The 23,838-nt window shown below is 38.0% G+C and overlaps 1 protein-coding gene across 1 annotated transcript in view; it reads right to left on the bottom strand.

The window, feature by feature from the left end:
* Positions 1-23,838, bottom strand: part of SEMA3D (semaphorin 3D) — a 1,474,119-nt gene that overhangs the window by 377,330 nt on the left and 1,072,951 nt on the right. The window contains exon 12 of the mRNA XM_044088351.1: positions 8,907-9,129. Within this exon, the coding sequence (XP_043944286.1) occupies positions 8,907-9,129 (223 nt within the window). The remainder of the gene's footprint in view (positions 1-8,906; positions 9,130-23,838) is intronic.

The raw sequence follows: 23,838 nt of genomic DNA, 5'->3' as shown, positions 1-23,838 counted from the left end.
TCTCTCTGTTATCAGAATGATTAACTTTCAGTTTATTTTCTTAGAAGTCTCCTTGGAGGAAGATTGATATCATCCTAAGCAAGCGGCCTCTTTCCCAGGCCACCCCAAGAAGACCATATTCCATAGTGGCCAGCACTGCTACACCAGATGGATTCAAGGACACCAGCTTACAGTCTGAGAAACCAGCAGTAGTCATGGCAGTGTCACCTACCATCAGCTGAAGCACTGACTGAGCCTACATAAAAGTCAAGGGCTAGGGCTTTATCTGTTTTTTTTTTTTTTTTAGTATGTTGGAGGAAGGAATAGCAGGAAAGGGGTAAGAATTTATGCTGCAGTAGGGGAAGATGCCTTATTGTCATTAAGATACACTAGAATGGCTAGGTCAAACAGTAAGTTGTCCCTTATTTCACATAAGCAGCAAGTAATCCACCCCAAAATTTCAATTCCCCAACACAAAAGTTACACAAGCAGCATAAAAACATTTCCTGTCAGAAAACAGAGATAGTTTACCCCAAAGTGAACTGCCAGAAAAAAATGAAAGAAGTAGGTGCTCACAAAGTGTATATATAAGCCGAAAATATATTTTCTAGTAAATAAAAGTGTGAAACTATTTGAAAAAAAAGTGTCAAATAAGCCCCTATCACTTAAGCATACTAGATACCAGGAAAGCAATTCCTAAACTAAAATAGCAGCAAAGCTCCCTACTCATCTTACTCATGTGTGTTAACCCACTCCTAACCCTAACCCTATCTCTACTCCTACACACTGTATTACTAAAACCCCTTTCCATAACAGTACCACCATCTGTGAGACATTTCATCTTGTTTGTAGCTGAGATTTATTATACAGGGGATAGAATTGTTCAGTGTTTTGTGATTTGTTATTTGTAGTATTCAGTGTTTTCTGCATTCAGTCTTTTTTTTTCATTTGAAGTTAAATGTTTTTCGCACATCAGAGTTTACATCACACTCATTTATCTAAAGGGAGACGTAAAAATTGGTAGAGCACAGTAGATGTGATGTAATAGATACGTTAGAATACCTTGGTATAAGACAACAACACTGACTCTCCATGAAGAAGTAATCCCTTACATGTGAGCATCTCAGAATACTACAGATTTGCACTGTATACTGGCTGCCATATTTTATTTTCACTAATGGACCTCATAGAATATAATGTTTTAGAATTTTGGGGACTAACAGTACAAACAGTCACTGTCTGCCAACCCTTTTTGTGTCCAAAAATATGTTTCAAAATACATCTTTGCAGAGGAAGCCACCTCTACAAATATAGTGTGATAATGCCCTTACAAGGACACAGGTGACCTGGTGTTGGTTAGTCACACAAGCACATGTACAAGTTGGTTGTGGAAAGAAGGAATGATGAGGCTATGTCTGCTTGCCTCTCATCACATCAGGAATGAGGGTGATGTGCTGGTGTGACGGTGACCATTTTTGAAGTCCTGGTGAAAAACTGAGCCATAGTAGATGACTATGCACAATCACTTTAAGATGGGGCCCATGCCTAACACGTAACAAAGTCGTGAAGGACACCATCATATATGGGGTAAGGTCTCCCATTACCATGTGAAGCTGTCCTCTTTGAATAATAATGGTAATTTCAAGGCTCATTTTTCTCCTGGACCCTGTCCATAGCAGCTGGAGTCCCTGGCACAGGAATTATAAATATGTGGATGATGCTTTATAACTGTGCTATCATGAAGATAAGGGCTTTGGGAGCCAAGATTCTATAGATGTTATTACAATCCACAGAACCCCCACTGATGTGCAAAAAAAAAAAAGAGAGAAAATATGTCTTGCACAGCAACATATGTATGTGGCAGGATGCATTGCCAGAGCAGGAAATGCTCAGAGTTATACAAATGTATGTCTGGGCTTACAAGTATGTCTTGAATACAGCAGTATTTGCAGTGTGTCTTGAATACTGCAAATACTTAGACCGCAGTGAATTATTGTCATAGCTGGATATAAATACAGCTGTTATCTACTTATAGGTGGTATTCTGAGTAATATGACCAAATATGAATACAATATTATACAATGTAATGTGTAACAGAAAGCTGATTTTGATTTATACATATTAGTAATTCAATTACAGTAGGCACACATTATCTTTAACAATATGGTCACATACCACTTTCAACCAGTACTGATTGGTGTACTTGCCAGTATCCCATACTATTATGATTGACTTTGCCCTGCTGCTAAAATGTGAGGAACTGAACAGTCATGTTTAGCATATTACCAAATCACTCATGAGTATCTGCTGCACACTACTAGAAAGGGTTATATGATTACTTAAGAGATGGCATGATAGTATACTCATATACTGACATACACAGGTAAAACAAAGTATATTCAGCATGCCGTGTTTTGACATACATAGGTAAAACAAAATATGTTCAACATGCAGTGTTTGCACAGAGTTTAGCAACCACTTGTGTAATGGATGTTAGTCACTGCTTCTTCATTTCATTTCCTCAGTTTATACTATCTATTACTGAAGTTAACATTATGAATATTTAGCTTAGGGATAAAACAACTTCATTACAGTATAACTTCCACATCCTATATAAGTATACAGAATAGTCAACGTGTGTAAAGCACATTGGAAATGCCTATATTACTACTATGGGCAGTTATTTTCTTTATCTCCCCCGGTATTATTGTATATTCATTAATCAGTGTTCCCATTATGCTCACAAATTGCTTTTCAAGCAGTATAGAGATATTCTGATTACACAAAATGTCCATATATGCTTATAAAATGTGTGTTTAGTATACTACACAGCAATACAAAGACATTGCACTGCATTCTGAATGTTCATTAAATTACAATTATGTTAAATGACTATGTGTAAAACAAGTATATGACAAGTAATCATGTACTGCTAAATATCTCTGTTTCACCAGTTTATATACCTAGAAAAAATCTGATTATTTGATGTATAACTTGCAATATCTTTACTTTGATAAACTGCATGATAAATCTCCTTGAGTATGGGTAAGCAGAAATGGAAAACATAGTAAAAAGAATGCCAGCAAAATACCCTTACTTTGAACTCCCTGATAGAGGATACATAACCTGACATTCACCTAAGCAGCACACCAAATGATAACTTTACTGAATCCTAATAAACACCTCATCAATATTACAGCAATACAGCACAACAACGATGACGCAACAAATCCAAAGATACACTGCAAATAAAAATACATATAGCTTTCTCCAAGTTAATGTGAAATAGTCAAACAGACAAAAACTGCCTGAAATGGCACACTTTTCATTCCACATGTGGTTGGTACATGGTCTGTTAGTATGATGCATGGCGCTTATACTTTATATTACCTGTTTACACCACTGCAGTCAGTACACTGTGTAGCATGTTTCATGCAAAAAAAAAAAAAATCATATGTTTTACAAGTATGCAAAAAGTACTCATGGGTAATTGAATGATATGTTAATGACAATTAGGAATGCTATTTTTCGGTTGCCTACATATGTGACTACATTTTACCAACATGACAAAACCTATTATAGCAGTATGTCATACAGGTTAATATAGCTGCTAATACCATTTAATAGTGGTGCATGACTGTACTGTTTCAGATAATTTGGGTCCATGACATATTACAATACTGGTATGTATAAAACACTATTGAACTGCTGTTACTCTTTGTTTTAAACTGTACACCTATATCCAAATACTACTGCTTACTAACAGGTAACAGCTATTTATATATAAGGGCATGACACACTGCTTTTTACTACTACCTGTGATACACAAGAACTTGCAAAATCCACACATTTCTGCTCTAATCGTCTATCAATCTAGTGTTAAGTACTATGTCATATGCATGTTCTCTGCTAGACATTACATGGGGTGGGATGACGTTTATAGATACAGGGCTCCACTAAGTCATCTTCTGCCTGATAACAAGACTTTTAGTTATTTAAGTTTTCTGAGGTTACCAGCTACTTGCAGGAGACAGAGACTCAGTGCTTCCACTGATGCTCCCTCAGGAAGGCTGAAAAAGTGCTAGAAGGAAGCCATATCTTTACATGATGGCATCTTTCAAGGGGCAATTACCAGCTACCTATTAGGCATGGGTGTCTCTATAGGTATTCCCCAACCCCTCTTAAAATGGTAATATCCTCCCATGGCCTGCCCATTCACCTAGCTCACCTGACATTCATGGTTCTGGTCTTGACCTAAGCCCAGGTGTGCAAGTGACATCTGACTCACACCTGAGTGTTGTCCTTATTCCTCACCTCAAAGAAGGGTGAGCAGGCATAGCCTCATCCTTCCTTTCTCCTGCCAGCTCACACAGTTGCCTAGGCTGCATAAATGAGCCCAGGTTAACTGTGTCATTGTTAGGACTTTATTCAGCTACAGCAATGGAGCTGGCTTGCTCTGTAAGATGTATAGACTGCATGCTTCACATTTTGCAGAAAACAGAATTTTGAAACATTACATGCTAATGAGGTCCATTAGCAATGTATGGCATTGGAGAGCTAAATATGATGGCCAATATGTCATACGAGTCTGTACTCTAAGACTCACATATGTGCATGTGTGTGTATGTATATATATATATATATATATATATATATATATATATATATATATATATATCAATGCTTCATAAAATCACCTTAAAAAGAATGAATTTTTGAAGTGGGTGAATCCTTGTGCATCATCACTCTTTATACCACTAATTTCAAGATGTTCAACCTTGAAGATAAGAGGAAAACTTCCTTGCTGTCAATGTTCTGTGGTCTGAGAGTTAGTTTTGCGACAATATATGAAAAGATATGAAGTAAACTGGCTGTTACAGTCATCCAAGTCTCATCTTAATCTCATAGGTGCATAGGTGTGTACTAGGCTAATGGCCCTGGAGCCTTTACAAGCCTAGCCCATAGACGTGCCCTGGCATTGTGCCGCCTGATGTTAGTTCACAGTGCCTCTATCAAGTAGGGCCACTGGAGTGATCCTCAGGGTGAACTTTCTATTTACCATCCACTCATCAAGATTTCTCTTGAAGAGGGCCAGTGAGGTGCTCTGTTTGACATATATGGGAAGTCTATTCCAGAGCATGGGCAGTCTCTGGGTTATGAACCTGTCCCTCCAACATGTTCTGTTGATTGTGGTAATGAGGTTGAGGTCTCTGGAGTGCGTGGTGCAAAGGGACTGGAAGTTCTTTAGATTTAGCATTTCTAACAGAGCTTGGTCAGACATGGCTTTGTGGCAATTGATTAAGCTCCAGACACCTTATAAAATCAGCAGGCAAAATGTTTCTGAGCATCTCCGTACTGTTGAAAAACCTTTATTATTAAACCCACATTGGATTCAGTTGTTATTTTAGTAAGTGCCTTCCGAAACTCTGATAATATATCCACTTAGCATTCAGCAACATCTGTGATAGAGTAGCATTCAATTAAATGTGATTTCACTAAGCCTACCAGGGAAATAATTCTGTTTTCTAACATATCCACACTTTAAGCTATCTCAAAAGGAGTTTGGAGGTGGCTTTCACAACATATGCATGGACATGGTTACAGGCTACCCCCCCCTCCCCAATTCCTAAAACTTGCAGTACAGCGCAAGCTATGAGTGGAACTAGGTACAGTAATCAGTCTGGCTTACCACCAGTTACTGCTTGCAGTACCCAGTTCTGCCAGCAGGAGAAGCTGCTGTTTCACCATTATTAACTATTGACAGTCATGGAATTTTCTATTAATTCAGCCTTATAAATTGGCAAGCTCACCAATGTACAAGAAAAAATTAATTTGGCATAATGAACCTGATGCCTCTTATGGAACTGGACATATAGCTTTGGCAGACCTCAACAGGACGCGCTGAACATAGACTATCTTTTGGACTCAAACATGGAGTAGGTGCTTGGTGTTGTGTGTTATTCCACACCCAAGTCCTTTTGAAATCTAGCCCAAAAGTAATCAAAACAGCAAATGCAATAGTCAGGAGTTTTAATCATAATCAATACTTGAACATTATCAATAGCCAATATATATATATACATTAAGAGTGCACAACAGATATTGTCTCAATATATACAGAAAGATTGGATAGTCATGATAGTTAATCACAAAAATATACAAGATAAGTAGATATTCAAAGGAAATATAAAGAATAGTGGATGAGAAGATTTGCAAATGAATGAGGCCCGTAGCAATAGCAGATCCATGAACTATTGCTTCTTTCTTTTTACTGTAATCTCTGTCCATTCAGACGTTTACACAAAAAAGATCAGTACATGTAAGTAATGTAACAGACCTATCCTTCAGACATATCCTTCAGAAGGGTCTCACAGAAACGGATAACTGGTGCCAGAGCCATGGCCTAAAGTTAAATGCCAAGAAATGCATAGTCATACCCTTCAGGAAAAATAAGGTTACCCCTAGCTACCATATAGGTGGCAATCCCCTGAACACAGAAGAAGTTATTAGGGACCTGGGAACCCAGGTTGACAGTAGCCTTTCATTCGACACTCATATTGCTAAAGTAGTTAGGAAGACCTTCTACATTGCCCACCTTATCATGAAGTGATTCACATCTAGATCAAGGGAAGTCATAGTCTCCCTATACTCATCACTCATCAGACCAATGATCGAGTACAATGCCCCATTCGGAATGTATCTGACCCGACACTTGCAGCAGCTGGAGAGGCCACAAAGTTCCTCACCAAAAGGATAAAGGGTCTCAAAATCTGTCTTATGCTGCCCGACTGAAAGAACTCCAGTTATATTCAGTTGCTTACCGCTTGCTCAGAGGTGACCTATGCCTGACATACAAGGCCATGTCAAACCCAGATTTGATGAACATGCTTCATCTCAAAAATCTAGATCCCTCAGAGCCACAAGGGCGGGAGACTTAAACCTCGACACGGTTATTAATAGGACGTGCTGGAGGGATAGATTCATCACCCAAAGACTCCCTATGCTGTGGAACAAAATCCCGGTTTATGTGAGGCAGAGCACCTCGCTGGCCTTGTTCAAGAGGAATCTTGACCAATGGATGGGAGATCGCAGATACACCCCAGGGGTTACCTCAGTGTCACTGCTCGACAGAGGCACAGCAAAATAATGGGCATAGTTTCTCCAAACTAAAGGGGTGGCGTAAGCCAAAAAACTATGGGCTAGGCTTATAAATGCCCTCGGGCAGATAGCCTAGTATGAACCTATGAACCTATGAACCTAAGACCTAGGTTGTTCCTTTTGAAAATAATGAGGAAGGAAAGAGAAAGTCTTAATTCATATGGGTAAGCTGGGCCAGAAGATTTCATAGAATGGCTATAAAAACAGAGATAAATGGATAATAAGTTGAAAGATCTAGCTGGATAGAGAAAGAATTTTTTTTTAATGTTATCAAGTGTAAATATATCGCAACTCAAGTAAAAAAAAAAAAAAAATAGACTGGTTGAAAGAAGCTATCTTTATGGGGTACAAGAAATATTTGAATCTTCCTGCTTTTTTTACATGACTAAGAGTGATCGGGACTATATCATATGTTCGAAGTTTTATAACTTCGAACATTAAAATATCAAATTTAAATGTTTGAAGTTATAAAACTTTGAACATATGTAAAAAAAAACCCAAAACTAACAGCTGTAGGAAGGGGGGCAAGCCCCCCTGCACCCACGAACCTCCCCCCACTCTTTAAATATACCTACTCCGAGACTGCACTACAGTGCAGTAAGGGAAATCTTCCCTTTACCGCACTATAGTGCAGTCTCGGAGTTGGTATATTTAAAGAGCGGGGGGGTGGGGGTGGGGGGTGTAGTGGGGCTTTCCCCCCTGCCTACACTAGTCAGGTAAGTTTCTTTTGTCTGTTTGTTTGTTTTTTTTATTATATGTTCGATGTCTGAAACTTTGAACATTTAAATTTGATTATTTAATGCTCAAAGTTTTCAAACTTCGAACATATAATATAGACCCAAGTGATTTATCAGTTTATGATCAGTAGCTTGTATCTGGAGTGGTGGAAAGGGAATCACAGTTTGCAAACATGTGCTAAGAAGTGGTGATTAGATTTTTTTCAGATGGTTTGTTTGGATTTCCATGTAGTGTGACAAAGAGGAAACAGACAGAGTGGTTTTACTGCCCTCTTGGTATTCCAGTACCAGTTATACTTAATGCACAATTCTGCAAGCCAGGTTATTTACAAGTTTTGAACTTTTTTTGAAACGTGTCTCAGTGCAATGCTGTTTCTGGTGTTTACTGCTTTAGTTTATGTATACTTGAATATTGTTACCAACTACTTTTCTTTTTTTTTTCCACCAAAAGGATGTATTCGTATGTTTAAACATCTGAAGATTTGATAGTTTAATATTTGTTACCCACCTTGTGGACCAGAATGAGTCTGAAAAGGAACTTACAACAAGAACAGAAGGACTACTGGCTTCACCATCCCCTGCTACCAGTGGAGCACCTCAAGGTTGAAACCTGTGGGAAATTCCTTTTTGGCATTTTTTTCTTACATGTAAGTTTAATTCACTAAGTATGTACAAAGCAAACTTGGCATCATTATCCTTAACCACACTGACACTGTATACCTTCAGAGGTGACATTTATGCATGAATGATGCAGTAGAAATTATGTTGCCTTCAAAGTCAAAAAATGTAGCATTCTGGTATTTAGCAAAACAAAATTTGATACACTAATAATGATTTCCAATATAGCCATTAGCATTTGCAATGCTTACATAGTCTCTTTTATAAGCTACTCACATACCATCATTTGGGACTGAAGCAAGTGCAAAGATTCCTCACAAAGAGAACTAAAGGGCTGCAAGACTTTTGCATCCAAAAATGGAAAATATTAATTGTTCTATCAGCTCAACTAAAATAGCAATGGTTTCTGGTTACCTGTTCCAAGAAACATGACATCATATTGTCCATCTTCTGCCATGACTCGGTCTACCACAATGTGTGTTATTCTATAGTCAACATTGGTTTCTGTAAACACAGGTCTTCCACTGATTGGGTATACAGACTTATACATAAGAGGGTGGCGCTTGATAAAGCTAATAACGTCATCAGGAAAATCTTTCGTCGACTTAATTAGTGGATCATAGGTTTTGCTTGGACACTGCAGAAATAAAAGTGAAAACATATATTATGTATAAAAAGTAAGAAACCATTTTCTTGTTAATTGAGTAAGCTGAAACAGCATGTTTGTGAATGAATAGATGCTTAAAAAGAATCATAAGCTTAGACAAAAATGAAGTGATTTAGCACACTGACAAAAGAAGTCAGAACTCCAAAAAGTGATAGTATTGTAGATGACTTTCAGAAAACCTGGATCAATTCCTTAGCAAAATACTTTATTTCTTTCTCAGCAAAACATCTGTTGTAAGTGCCTTCACACTGTCTGCATATCAAAAAAGTCATTGTTTCTGTACTAATCATTTTTTTGGATCGGAAGTCACAGACATCAACGTATCATACAGAAAATGCAAGGATAAAACTGTAGTCAAAGAACAGCTTTTCCTTTCTACATCTATATCTATTTCTTATTTATTTATTTATTTATTTATCTATTTATTTATTTATTTATTTATTTATTTATGTATGTACGTGTGTATGTACATTTGATTAATGGGAATGTCTGACTGGGAAGTTGCTATTTTCAGCGATGGCCTGGGGAGAAATACAAAACATTTTAATAACAATAATCTTACAATCCTCAAAAATAATACAAAAACATCTACAGTTTAAATCTTCTTCTTTTTCTTTCAGCTGCTCCTGTTAGGGGTCACCACAGCGGATCATCTGTTTCCATGTCTTCCTGTCCTCTGCATCTTGCTCTGTCACACCAACCACTTGCATGTCCTCTCTCACCACATCCATAAACCTTGTCTTAGGCCTTCCTCTTTTCCTGTTACCTGGCAGCTTCATCCTGAGCATCCTTTTCCCAATATACTCTGCATCTCTCCTCAGCACATGTCCAAACCAATGTAATCTTGCCGCTCTGGCTTTGCCTCCAAACCTTCCAACCTGGGCTGACCCTCTAATATACTTATTCCTAATCCTGTCCACCTTCATCACACCCAGTGCAAATCGTAACATCTTTAACTCTGCCATGTCCAGCTCTGACTCCTGCCTTTTTGTCAGTGCCACTGTCTCTGACCCATATAACATAGCTGGTCTCACTACCCTCTTGTAGACCTTCCCTTTTACTCTTACTGGTACTCGTCTGTCAAAAATCACTCCTGACACTCTTCTCCACCCACTCCATCCTGCCTTGACCTAAGCCCAGGTGTGCAAGTGACATCTGACTCACACCTTTCTGATTATAGTTAAGTCAGTAATTGACAATAATAGTTTAGTCTCTGCTTTGAGTTGAAATGTGTTCCGCACTATACTCAATTATCATGCCCCCACACGTACCATTAGAACCAAGGTCAGTGTTGTACCTTGGCTTCTTCACCTCTCTTCCACACTCACCATTACTCTGAACTGTTTATCCCAAGTATTTAAACTCATCCACCATCACCACTTCTACTCCCTGCGTCCTCACCATTCCTCTATCCTCCCTCTCATTCACACACATATATTCTATCTTCGTCCTGCCAACCTTCATACTTCTTCTCTCTAGAGCATATCTCCACCTCTCCAGGGACTCCTCCACCTGTTTCCTACTCTTACTACAGATCACAATGTCATCTGCAAACATCACAGTCCACAGGGACACCTGTCTGATCTCATCTGTGAACCTGTCCATCACCAATCGACAGTTTAAATAATTCTACCAAATTAAACACAATGTGAAAATATTGATTAAGAATAGTTACAACTTATATGCGAATGATTTCATATTTAGAGACATTTTAGCCAGTTTATAGAGAAATTAAAGCTATATGAATATAATACAAGCAAGAACTGCAACATGAAGTGAGAGAAAAACAGGATCATGGAATATTTAGAAAGGAAGTCAGAGGAGAGAAATCGAATAAAGTAAGGAGCAAGTGAATAAGGGAAAGTAAGGAAGTATAAGGTATGAACAGGTACTTGTTCATATTTAGGGATATAGTTTATCCTGAGGTTGACCAAGAACAGAGCCAGAGTTTGGTAAGGAAGTCTTTCAGAATGGTTTTAAAGGACTGGAGTAAGGGTATCTACCTGATGGATACAGGTAAGGAATTCCAAGCCTTAGCAACATGGTATGAGTACAGACCATATCCAGCAGATCTGATAGGCTTGTTGACAGAAAGGAACTTTTGATCATTGTATCATAATGACTGACTGGGAACATAGTTGTACAGAATGGTACTTAGTGCTGGACAAGCTGATGGATACTGGATAATTTTATGGGTGGTAAGAAGCTCTGTGTATGTTAGTTGATGAGGTAGTTAGTTCTAACCAATTAGGTGTTTTAATGCCATACAGTTGTGGGTTCTGAACAGGGCATTTGCTGCAAATTTACCCAATTTATTATAGCATTGTTCAAGTTTTCATGTGTTTTTTTTTTTTTTTTTTTGTGATTCTTGGAGGTCAGTAAGAATGGGAGTGCCATAAAGTAGTGATGGAAGGAGGTATAAAGTGGTAAGTGTAGTTTTAGTTGCATTGTTGAGAACATTTTTGCTCTGCAAAGCATCCCCAGTTTTTGGTGATTTTTTATGCAATTTTGTATATGCAAGTCAAATTGAAGATTATCACCCAATATCCATAATAATTTGCTATGAGAAAATGACTTCAATGACTGTATAATTAAGATTGGATTTAAAATTTTGTTTTTCATTAGATAGGGATTTGGAGAAAAAGTAATTTTATTTGGGGGGGGGGGGGTTGAGCATGAACTGTGAGTTACAAAGACATATTTCAGTGGCTATCAAAGCTTCCAGAGTAATTTTTGGAGCTGTGCTAGATTGTCAAATATATATATATATATATATATATATATATATATATATATATATACACATATGTGTGTAGTCATCTGCATATTGTATTAGGGAGGCCTGTTGAGTGGATGTGTGGAGGGTGTATTGAATTAATTTACAGCAAAATCTAACTGGAGGATTTTTAGGATCTCCCAGTTAGTAGAAGATAGGGTAGTACTGAATATTTCTGGATTAAACTTGAACAAGTTGCATGTTGTTTTATAAACATGCTGTTTAAGTGGATGTGTGAGGTACCTGATTGTATAGATTGGTAAATGATCACTGACAGAGTGTGAAATTGTACCTGTGGTGGTGAATTTCTTAGGGTCTTATATTAGGATTCAGTCTAATAAAGAATTTGATGTATTGCTATGATGTGTGGGGATATTAATTAGGTGTGTGAAACTGAATAATTTCATGCTACATGATGTAGGGGAGTTAGAGGTTATGTCCAAACAATTGATGTTGGCATCACCTAGTAATATTTTTTCTTGTGGAATTGTTATAGATATCCAGTGAACAAAATCTTCCAGTGTAGCTGTATTGCCATTTGGAGGGATGTAAATGACTGTGATACATATTTGTTTATATTTTTTTTATTTTCAAAAAAGTAATAAAAAGCTCTGATGAATTGAAATTTGGTATTGGCTTGTTTTAGGGGGAAATGTGGTAGTTGTTGGGGAAAAAATAAAGAAATGCTATCACCTTTCCTCTTTATATGGTCATTATTGATTATTGATGATATTACAGTAGGGGTCATAATTTCAGAGCTGTTTATGCTATATAATTTAAAATGTCTGATAGACATTTCTTTGATTTATATAACCAACTTAGGCTTCTCGTCCTTAGTCACATCAATCGGCATTTGTCTATTCTGTATGTCTTGGAAGTTACATGAACAGACGATGCAGTACATTAAAATTGTGTTCAAAAATTGTGTTATTTAGTATTGGTGGCTCCAATATACTTGGATCAGTGATCATGAAATGGGACCTACACAGTGTTGCCTTATCATTCCCTTATGAACATTATATGGGTGGGGCTACTTGTATGAATCAGTATAAAGATAACTTCCCCCGCTGATAGGCTGTTTCACTATCCTGTCTTCTGGAATCTTGACAGTCGGGTACTCAAAATATTTATGCAATAACTCGTGCAACATGCCTCGGAGGCAGAAATTTCACTGAAATAATTTGAGATGCTATCACAACTTTTAGGGCTTTGTCAGTTTCGGCAAACATTAAAAAAAAAATGAAAAATATTCACCAAAACTAGTTTTGCAGAACCTCTGAAGAAATGTACTTTTGTAGCAGAGCAAGCCTCCCTGCAACCTTAACTGGCTGGACATCGCATGAACTTCCCAAGGTCACAAATGGGAGAAAATGAAAACTCCACAACTGGTGAAGTCAGTTTGGTAAACATTCTTAGATCTTTTTATGCTGGCCAAAAAGCATTCAGTGAATCAACTGCATGCTATAAGTGCTCAGTGAATAACTATACAGCGCCAAATGTGTGATATGTTTTTGCCTTGTGCGTTACATATACCCACAACTGATAGGTAGTATGGTTTGTGTTAAACTTGGAGAAATGACTGAAAACTATACTGTATTAAGTCACTGTAATGTTATACTAACCACTGCTGAGATGGCAGCTAGGGTACTAGGACATAAAATGAGCTGCAGCAAACTGCTGTAATACAGCTAAAGGTAGCTAAGGCAGATGGAAATATTTAGAGCTGTGTTAATACTGTGGATCACCATGTAGTAATGATAATGTTCAGAGTACCAAACTTTGAACATAATACAGAAAGGTTTCCTGTCTAGTTACTATAACTTAAAATGAAAGAACAGAGACTTTCTTTCCCAAATCATAGATTTCTCATATTTCTTATGTTTCTCAACAGTAAATTATTGTTAGAAATGTAGGTAAAAACTATAGCAATAACCCACGCCTGGGTGTGGGTAATGCTAAATTTACCCACGGTTGGCGTGGTTTGGTCCCGAGGCAAGCCCGAGGACCAAACAAAGCCAACCGTAAATTTAGCATTACCCACACCCAGAAGTGGTTATTGCTATTATATGACATTATTTAAGAAAAGAAACTATTACTTTTCTTAAATAATGGCATAGTATAATGCCTGTTTACTGCCCTTCCGCAGATGTCTGGCATCTGTGGCAGTTCTGCTGTACTGCGCGCCTGCGCAGTACATCAGAGCTGTAAAGCAACGGAGAAAGCAAGATCTCCGTTGCTTTTTTTTTAGTGTTTCGCTATGTTAAATGAGTTTAACATAGCGAGACAGTTTTAAAATAAGCAACGGACATCTCCGTTGCTTATTTTAAAACTGTCTCGCTATGTTAAACTCATTTAACATAGCGAAACACTAAAAAGCAACGGAGATCTTGCTTTCTCCGTTTTAAAAACTGCTATGTTAAATGGGTTTAACATGGCGAGACAGCTTTAAAATAAGCAACGGAGATCTCTGTTGCTTATTTTAAAGCTGTCTCGCTATGTTAAACCCATTTAACATAGCGAGACAGTGTTTTAAAAAAAACGAGTTATACTAATGGAAAAAAGTCCGGGCGACCGGACCTTTTTCCATTAGTATAACTCGATTTACAACGGGCACGCTGGCCAATCAGCGTGCACGTTTTGGGGGGATCATGGTATAATATTAGTTTTTTGATGCCAGTAACAGGCAGTATAATATAAATGCTTTTATATATGGTAAGAAACATGCACACCATCTGACTAAATATCTCCATAACACACATACTACTGTAAGGAGTAAGTGAAGTTATGGAAAATAACATGAGTCAGACAAGAAATGTCTATCACCTCTGTAACTGGAAAACATCAGAGAGCAGGCAGCAACTTATTCCTAGCTATCAGCTGTTTATAATGTTTTATCTTCAGAAATTATTCACTTCATAAGCACTGATTTGTTTATCTAGCTTGAATGTCCATTTAAAGAAGCCTGGGTAATACAGCAAGCCTTATTTCGATACTGCAAAGGAAAGCCTGGATACAAAAATAAGTGAAATAATAATCAGGTTTTGATAATACGTCACAATACTAAAATATAGCCTATTTGCAATATACTACCAATAAAAAAAGCTTATTTGCCCTGTATTCAATACAATTTTCTGTCACTACTTTCCTTCTGGAACCAGTGGATTGCGGTTATAATATTTTGAGAGCAGGGAACATCTACAGAGGCCTTCTACAATGTGTTACCCATGGTGTAGGATGCTACCCTAGGGATTATGTTCAGTGGCATTCTGCAATGTGTTACCCATGATGCAGCATGCTACCCTAGGGATTATGTACAGTGGCATTCTGCAATGTACTGATGCTGTTATACCATGCTACCCTAGGGATGATGCATAGCTGAATACTGAAATCTGTTACCCCTGGTGTAACATGCTACCCTAGGAATCATGGACAGTGGCATTCTGAAATGTGTCACACCTAGTATTGCACACTACCATATGCAACATTTACAGTGTCATTATGAAATTAGTTGCACATGGCATAGCATGCTATCCTAGCGACCACTTAATGTGTCATTTTGAAATGTTTTACACTAGGTAGAAAATGCTACAGCAAGCAATAATTCTACAAATTAGTCAAAAAAGAAGGATTTCAGCAATCACCAAATGGATTATGCTAATGAGGTTCCGCAGGGTCATGCACCCAGTTCTAGGATAGGAATGAGCTTGTAACACTTCAGTGCTTAGAATGTTAAAACACTAAACAACAGAGTACTCACCGAAGTCAGCAGGTCTATCTGGTGCAATAAGCATGCGACTTTTATGCCAGATCTAATGCTACAGACAAGAGATGGCTCATGGTTCTAATATCTTGTCTGTAATACAGGTGTTACTGGTCATGCATACAAAGCAATGGGATGTACAATCAAGGAGCACAAACATGCACAGTAGTGTAGTGTAGGGGTCATTTCCTTTCCAGACAAGACAAGGATTAAACCTGCACATTTTTTAAAACTTCAAACTGTATTTTGTCAACATGTGCATGCATGCCAGCCTTACTTTTCATGCGTATCATGCATGCACTGTGATGATATACATACACATGGCACTTGGGTGATGGCCAGCTTCTGGGACTATTAACACCACCTATGACATAACTGGCGCTATAGGCAAGCTAAATGCAGGTATGTACTACAGGTGGAGTGTAAGTATGTCTGACTGGGTAATATCACGGGCTCTACAGCAAGTTTGGCAGTTATCAGATCACACTAGTAATACATGCAAACAGAATGTTATAGAAGAAAAAAAAAACAGGAAGTAAATAAAAATTAATCTCAGTAGCAATAATGACATTGAAGAGGTTCTCCCGTTCGATTCTTGGCTGGAGTGCCTTCTGTGTGGAGTCTGCATGTCCTCCCCGCGGTCAAGTGACATTAAAGACATGCAGGTAGGAGCAAATGTGAATGGGAGTGCCTTCTTTGAAGGTTGGGCATCAGGCTGGCAACTTGGCACCATAAAATCCACTGCCAATCATGAGCGGACTGGAGTTCCGCGGTGGCGACCCCTAACAGGGAAAAGCCAAAATACTTTATTTAAATGGAATATTACAGTACAACAGCATAGTGCTACAGAAAATGGATGTTGTTATCTGTTAATTTTACAGTATGTGCTCTATAAATCTGTGGTACAGGTTTAGTGTTAGATATATTATAGAGCACTCTATTACTGATTTGATATAGTATTAGGGGTAACATTAGACGTGGCATTTCGAAAGTCATTGCTAAATAGATAACCCCTCTAATCATACGGCTAATGCTCCTTATTTATATTTAGAATCTTATCTACAGTTGGCTCTTCAACATGATTCTTAAACTAATGTGTCTTAATAAGCACTGATATATATCACCAGCAGCAATTATGTCTCTAATACTTCAGTTCATTAAAAAGGAAAGAATGGCTTTCCAACTTAGGAGTAAGGAAAAAACTTGCCTGTAATGCTGGCATGTCTAGGTAGAAACCTCTAATGCAATGTTCTCACCAGGCAATACCAACAGCATTAAACATAGTCCAAAACAGAGAAAAGCTGGGACCTCTGACTATCTACCCTACTGTATATTACCTTGTACATGCTGTAACTGACTGAAGCTCTGTCTCCTGTAGGGTGCCTTTAGTGCTACAATCCTTGTTGATCCCAGCTCCTCTCTGCTCTCTTCTATCATGCATCTTATCAGCTCTACTGCACCCCTCAGCTTATGTTCCTGCAACAGGATTATCCTTGTACTTTACTGTGCAGCCATAACTGATCTGACTCTTTGGACTCCTGATTTCTCTGTTAGGCACTGGCTGCAAGTTTACAGATGTCCATGCTGCAGTGCATACTTAATGAGACTCTTGTCTGTTTCATTTCCTTAAATCTTGTTCATAGCATGACAAGTGTGTCAGATCAAATACTTTGCCGATATCTAATTTTGTACCTCTGTACCTTCTGCATATGGAAAGGTATGAGTTCTGCTCTTCAAAAGCATGCCAGCAATCTAGTCTGAGGCTAAAGACTCTATATATCACTTAAGTTTCACTTATCAAGCATGTTATATTCTGGCTAAATCATAGATGGCACTGTAGAGTGAGGCACAACTTGCATGGTGATGGTTTGGGAAATCAACTTATTCGTACACAAGGGCAGCACAGACACACAGCATACCACCAGTGCAAACAAAAAATGCCACATACGTGAAGGCTTTTTGTGATGGCTAGTGCTGCAGGAAGACAGCCACTGCAAGTGCTTCTTCAGGATCAGGCCTCTCGGGCAACAGCTACAGCTTTACACATCAATGAGTTATATAAGATGTTCTGCAACATGGAAACGTGACTATGCAACTGAAGGGCTAGGCTACACTTACCTCAGTTTATCAAATCTGTGACTCTGTGGAGTGAGTGAGATGTGACACTACAGGTTTAGGTGGGACTACTTAACGCACTAACATTACAGATATATTGCATATTTTTTTACAACAACCAACATGTACATGTATACTGATTCAACATACTAATAATATAAAACAGCAACATTTTATTTTTATTTATTTTATTTTACATTTGTTAACTGGGATGGTCCAACTGGATTAATGCCCATTTTCAGTGGAGGCCCAGGGAGAAAAGCTCCAAGGTACATGCACACAATACAATTATCAGAACAGATGGTGTATGGCATATACACCCAAGTTACATTTACTCATAGGTTACAAAACAAAGCAATAAAACACCACATATCAATGCAAGAATGTATAAACAGGAAGTAACAGCATATTAGCTTCAGGATTAAGAATATACTGAGTAGTTTTAGTTATGGTTTTGGCCATTGTGATATAGAGAGGGGTGGCAGAAGAGAGGACACTTATAGAGGGGAGGCATGTGAGATGGACCAGGTGTTAGGGTTGGTGCAGGGACATATCCAGTGTGATTTAAAGTAATATTTGATCTAGGTTTTGAATTAGTGAAGGTTCTAGGGTCAGGTATGGTGGTAGTAAGTTCCGTATCTTTCCGACAGAGTTAGCAAAGAGAGAGTCACCAGCAGCATGGCTGGATTTTACTGTTTGAACTAGGAGTTTGGTGGAGTGGTCGATTGTTGCTGTAGGGGCAGATCAAATTTTTTAGGGCAGAGGTATTTTCTGGCCAGTGGAGGATTTTATGGGCAACTATGAGCTAGTTGAGTTGTAGAAGGTGAGGTAGTTTGAGCCAGCCTAGGATATTTAGGTTGTGGTAGTGGTGGATTTGGTAGGGTGTGCCAGTAGCAAATCTGGCGATATGGTTGTAACAAGATGATAATTTATTGAGATCAGTTTTGCTCAGGTAAGAGAAAAGAGGAAAGGCATAGAGAAGGGTAGATAGTAGATGGGAGTGGGTGATTGCAATTCTTGCGAGTGGGGTGAGGTATGATTTGATCCTATAGAGAGAGCCAAGTTTTTTATTGATGGTTTTCATAGATTGATGTGCACGTCCCACCTTAGATTGTTATCAATTGTGACACCCAAGAGTTTAGTGTGAGTATCTGGGGAGATAATGGTCCCATTACTAGCTGTTATACTGAAGGTTGGGGGGTGGACCTACACGTAGGGGTGAAGAGGAGTAACTTAGTTTTGTTGGGATTTAGGATTACACGTTGGTTTAGTAGCCATTTTTCAACTAAGTTAAAGGTGTCCTGGGTTATTGTGGCCAGATTTGTTGGGTTGGTGGCAGAACAAATCAAAGTGGAGTCGTCTGCATATTGAATGCAGGCAGCCTCCAGTATGATTGTGCTAATTTCATTTATAAAGATGGAGAAGAGAAGGGGACCTAGTATTGAGCCCTGGGTGACTCCTAGTCTTATGGGGAGGCATGAGGATAGTTTACCCTGCCACAGGACAGCTTGCTGCCTGCCTTGTAGGTAGGAATCAAACCATAGGAGTGCCTGATTGTCTAATGTGAAGGCCTTCAAGGTGTTCATTAGTATTTTGTGATCGACCATGTCAAAAGCCTTGGAGAGGTCTAGGATTAGTGCAGAAGTAAGTTTGTTATTGTTACGGTTGTGGTTTATAATGTCAGTAAAAGAGAGGAGGGCTGATGTAGTGCTGAGATTTGGCCTAAAGCCATGTTGAGAGTTGGACAGTAGTTTGTTCTGTGTGAGATATTTCATGAGTTGAATACGAACACACTTCTCCATAATTTTAGCTAATGGAGACAAAATAGCTATGGGCCTGTAGTTAGACAGTTTGGTGGAACTGCCCCCTTATGAAGAGGTATGACATGTGAGATTTTCCATATGGTGGGGAGGGAGGCTTCTGATATGGTTTGGTTGATTAGAATTGAGATGGGGTATGCAATTGCCTCTGCTTCCTTTTGTAGGTAGTCAGTTGGGAGGAGGTCAGCTGCCAGAGTGGTGGGTCTTAGTTTCCTGAGCAGGGCCTTAATGAGTTGAGTGGGCACTGGTTGGAAGGTAAAGGATATATTGGTACAGGTATTTGTAGTATTTGGATTAGAGCCGGTGGGAGTGAGCTGACTAGCCAATGATTGGATAGTTTCAGTGAAGAAGCTGCTAAAAGAGTTAGCTATATCCTCTGGGGATTTTTGTTTGGTGGCAGAGGGGTGGTGGAGTGGTGGTTTGGCCTGGGTAGAGGAATGAATGAACTCCTGCCCAGAATTTTTGTTTTTTTTTTCAATGTACTTGCTGTAGTTTATGGTAGTAATTCTTTTTATCTATAGTTATAGATTTTTTGGCATAATTTCTTAGTTGTCTAATTTTAAGTTGGTCTGGTAGGGTTTTGGTTGTGAGATAGATGGCCCATGCCTTATTCCTGAGTGTGATTTTGGATTTTGTATCTTTAGTAAGCCAAGGTACAACACTGACCTTGGTTCTAATGGTACGTGTGGGGGCATGATAATTGAGTATAGTGCGGAACACATTTCAACTCAAAGCAGAGACTAAACTATTATTGTCAATTACTGACTTAACTATAATCAGAAAAAGATACATAAATCTGATCAAAATATAAATTAAAATATTTGTTATATATAAGGTATAAAATAAATTTGGATAATATTTATATACTGACACTTATTATAACACAACCCAAATTATTCTAAAGAGAAAAAAATGCATCATCATAGAGCAGTGTACTTATGTTTCTCTACTAATAAGGACAGTTTAAGTCAAAAAGTGTAATATTTATGGTTAGAACTCTAAGGAACTCCTTTACCAGTAGGGATTTTCGTTCCATGCCAGAGATTTTTTGTAAGTAATAATGTATTCCTCAGTACTGTATCTTGAGCATATTAAGAATGATGGGAGATCATACCACTGCCAAATGGGCCACAATTTTATTTTATATGGCTGCTGTCCCATGGTTTATCCAGCTGTGAGTGGCCAGGACTCCAAAGGTACTTCATTATTATACTGCTTACAGTTCAAAAGGGAGTAGTTTGTATATGTTCACAATGCATACGGCACAATGCCTAGACATTTAGGTAAAACACCAAGAGGTCTTTGCTGTGGGTTTGGTAAGCAGGTCAGAGCTGTGGTTAGGTCAAGTATCACAATAGGCAATAGATCAAGTGGCACCCTTCAAACACAGCTGAGGACCAAAAAAGAGAAAACAAAATTCCAATGTTGAGGACCAAAACTGTCCTCCGCACCTTTCAGAAAATGTAGCAAGGAATTTACTAAAACACACACCCACGCACATGCATGAGAGCATGCCCACACACAAAATGCAAATAATTTTTGCTACATAAATGACTATTGAAACTGCATTTGTACCTAGCTGATCAATCAAAGTGATTGCACCACTGAGCGGCAGAGACTGGTGCAGATCCAACCCCCATAACAGCTTGTATCCAGGGCAAACACTCACTTCTCCCCACACTAGCCATGGTACTAATGCAAGCACACTGCATACCAACCCTAATTCACTGTGCTCCAACCTTCATGAAAAGGCTCTGGGAGGTATAGCTGATGACCAGTTATACTGTAGGTTACGTATGATCTGTAGGCTGGGGGTAAGAAGTTCAGTGTCCTTTGATCATGGATACTATTAAAATTATGTAAAGTGTTCTGGAAATATGTCTGACATCAATGCTGTTGAACGGCTTCTCTTTCTAGTCCTATAACACCTATCATTTGATACCACTGCACTGACATGATCACTGCTCCCTGGTGTGCATTCCCAGTGTTATGCAATGCTTTCCATGTACAGTGCATCACAGATCACCATATACAAAAATTAGAAGTGCTTCACAGATCCAGGCTGCATGCACACCGCATAGGTATAATGACTGTATGCCAGTGCATGACATGTTTATGCATATGATGAATGGACATATACTTTTTATACAGAGCTGTTCCTACTGTCTATGGAAATAATATAGTTTTCAATGCACAACATACAGTACAATGCAGCATCAGTGTGTCTGGATGAGTAAATACAATTTCTCTATTATGTGGAAAAAGGTTATATTCTATTTAACAGTGTTTTGCTTAAGTTTATTTATTTGTTAACTGAGTGACAGAACTGTCATTGTGGACACTTTTTATGATCGAGACTGCAATGGTAAATGCAATATATATATATATATATATATATATATATATATATATATTTATATATATATATATATATATATATATATATATATATATATATATATATATATATATATATATATATATATATGTATACACACACACACATATATACATATATATATATATATATATATTTATACACACAGACATATATATATATATATATATATATATATATATATATATATATATATATATATATATATATGTATATATATATATATATATAGAGAGAGAGAGAGAGAGAGAGATTTTAGAAGGGCCAGTCAGGCAGAATGTTCTTGTGATATGGGAGGAAACTGGAGTAAGTGCAGGTACCCATGCAAACATGTGAAAAACATGCTAACACCACACAGTGTACTATGATCAGAAGTAAACCCATCATCATGGAGATGCAAGGAGCTATTGAGCACTATGCTGTGGACACATGCATATACCAAAGGGGTTGTTATTAATCTATTTACTGGCTAAACCCCCTAAGTTTTGTAATTCACTAGCACTGTCTGTGTATATGATTTATGCAGGTTCACAAAACAGGAAAGGGCAGATTGTGGGAATTAAACATAGGATCACAGCATCAAGCATGTTAGGGGATAATAATAATAAAAATTGTTGTGTCTTTCGGCTTTTCCCGGTTAGGGGTCGCCACAGTGGAACTCCGGTCTGCTAATGATTGGCAGTAGATTTTTACGTGCTGAGTTGCCGGCCCTGTCGCACAACCTTCAATGAAGGTACGCCCATTCACACATGTCTCCACACAGAAAACGCTCTAACTGAGAGTCGAACAGGACAACATCTTACTATGAGGCGACAACGCTACCGCAGCACCACCACCGCAGTGTGGATAATAATAATAAAAATACACTGTACTAATCTGCTAGACAACATTGATCTGTCTTAGCTGACATGAACTGCATTTCTCCAGTTTTAGGATATTTCTTGCAATACAGCCATTTAGTATGCTGGGTGAACACAGAATAAGACACAGGACTAGACATGAAAATAACTGACAGCTGGGGTAGCATGCTACCCCAAGCACATGTGTCACTTAGTTATGTAAAGGTGCCCCTGGGTTTCTCAAGCTACATAGGTTAATTAACACAGAGATCTGCACTAGGTAAAAAAACAAAAAGACACATAATACTCATCAATAGTGAAGATTAAACCACCCAAATATTACATTACTGAAGAAAAGAAGATCTTTAAAAAAGTTTTAAAATTTTGTGTGATATTAATCTATATTACGCATTAAAGGCATTTGGTGCCTGCTTTTCTGATATGCTGTTTTTTTTTCTAGCTACAAAGCACAGTAGACAGGCTAAATATCTGAATTAGTGTTGTGCTGTTTAGCCTTGAAAAGGCACTAAAATCCAGTTACAGTTTGTCTAATGAGAAAACACTGGCAAAAGATACACTATTTTCTGTTTGTTGTTTCAGAAGTCATTTCACTGGAGGCTTAATTTTAACTTGCAACATGAGGTAAAAAAATGTTAAGGAAAAAGATTGTATATAGGTGATGGCATAATTTCAGTATAACCTAATTTTCCAGACCATCATTAATTTATTAGACTTTCTCCTATTGTTTTGTTGCATATGTTTTTCAAAATAAGACAGATTCTTTAAGATGAGATGTAGACAGTGGCAGTTTCAGGTCTCTGTGTTACCAGTGATGAGACTTCACTGCCAGTCCTACAGTTTAGAAAAGGTTGTTTAATTTATGTGTAAAGTCCACCATCTGGTGTTCAAAGAGGAAAATACAGAAATAGGCTAGCTATATGAGCACATTGCTGGCTAATGCTAAAGAATTG

The sequence above is a fragment of the Protopterus annectens genome, chromosome 11.part0 (assembly GCF_019279795.1).
Source record: "Protopterus annectens isolate FY-2018-M chromosome 11.part0, PAN1.0, whole genome shotgun sequence".
Classification (NCBI taxonomy): domain Eukaryota; kingdom Metazoa; phylum Chordata; order Ceratodontiformes; family Protopteridae; genus Protopterus; species Protopterus annectens.
Note: the sequence above shows the minus strand (reverse complement) of the source record. Positions and strands in the feature narration are given on the sequence as shown.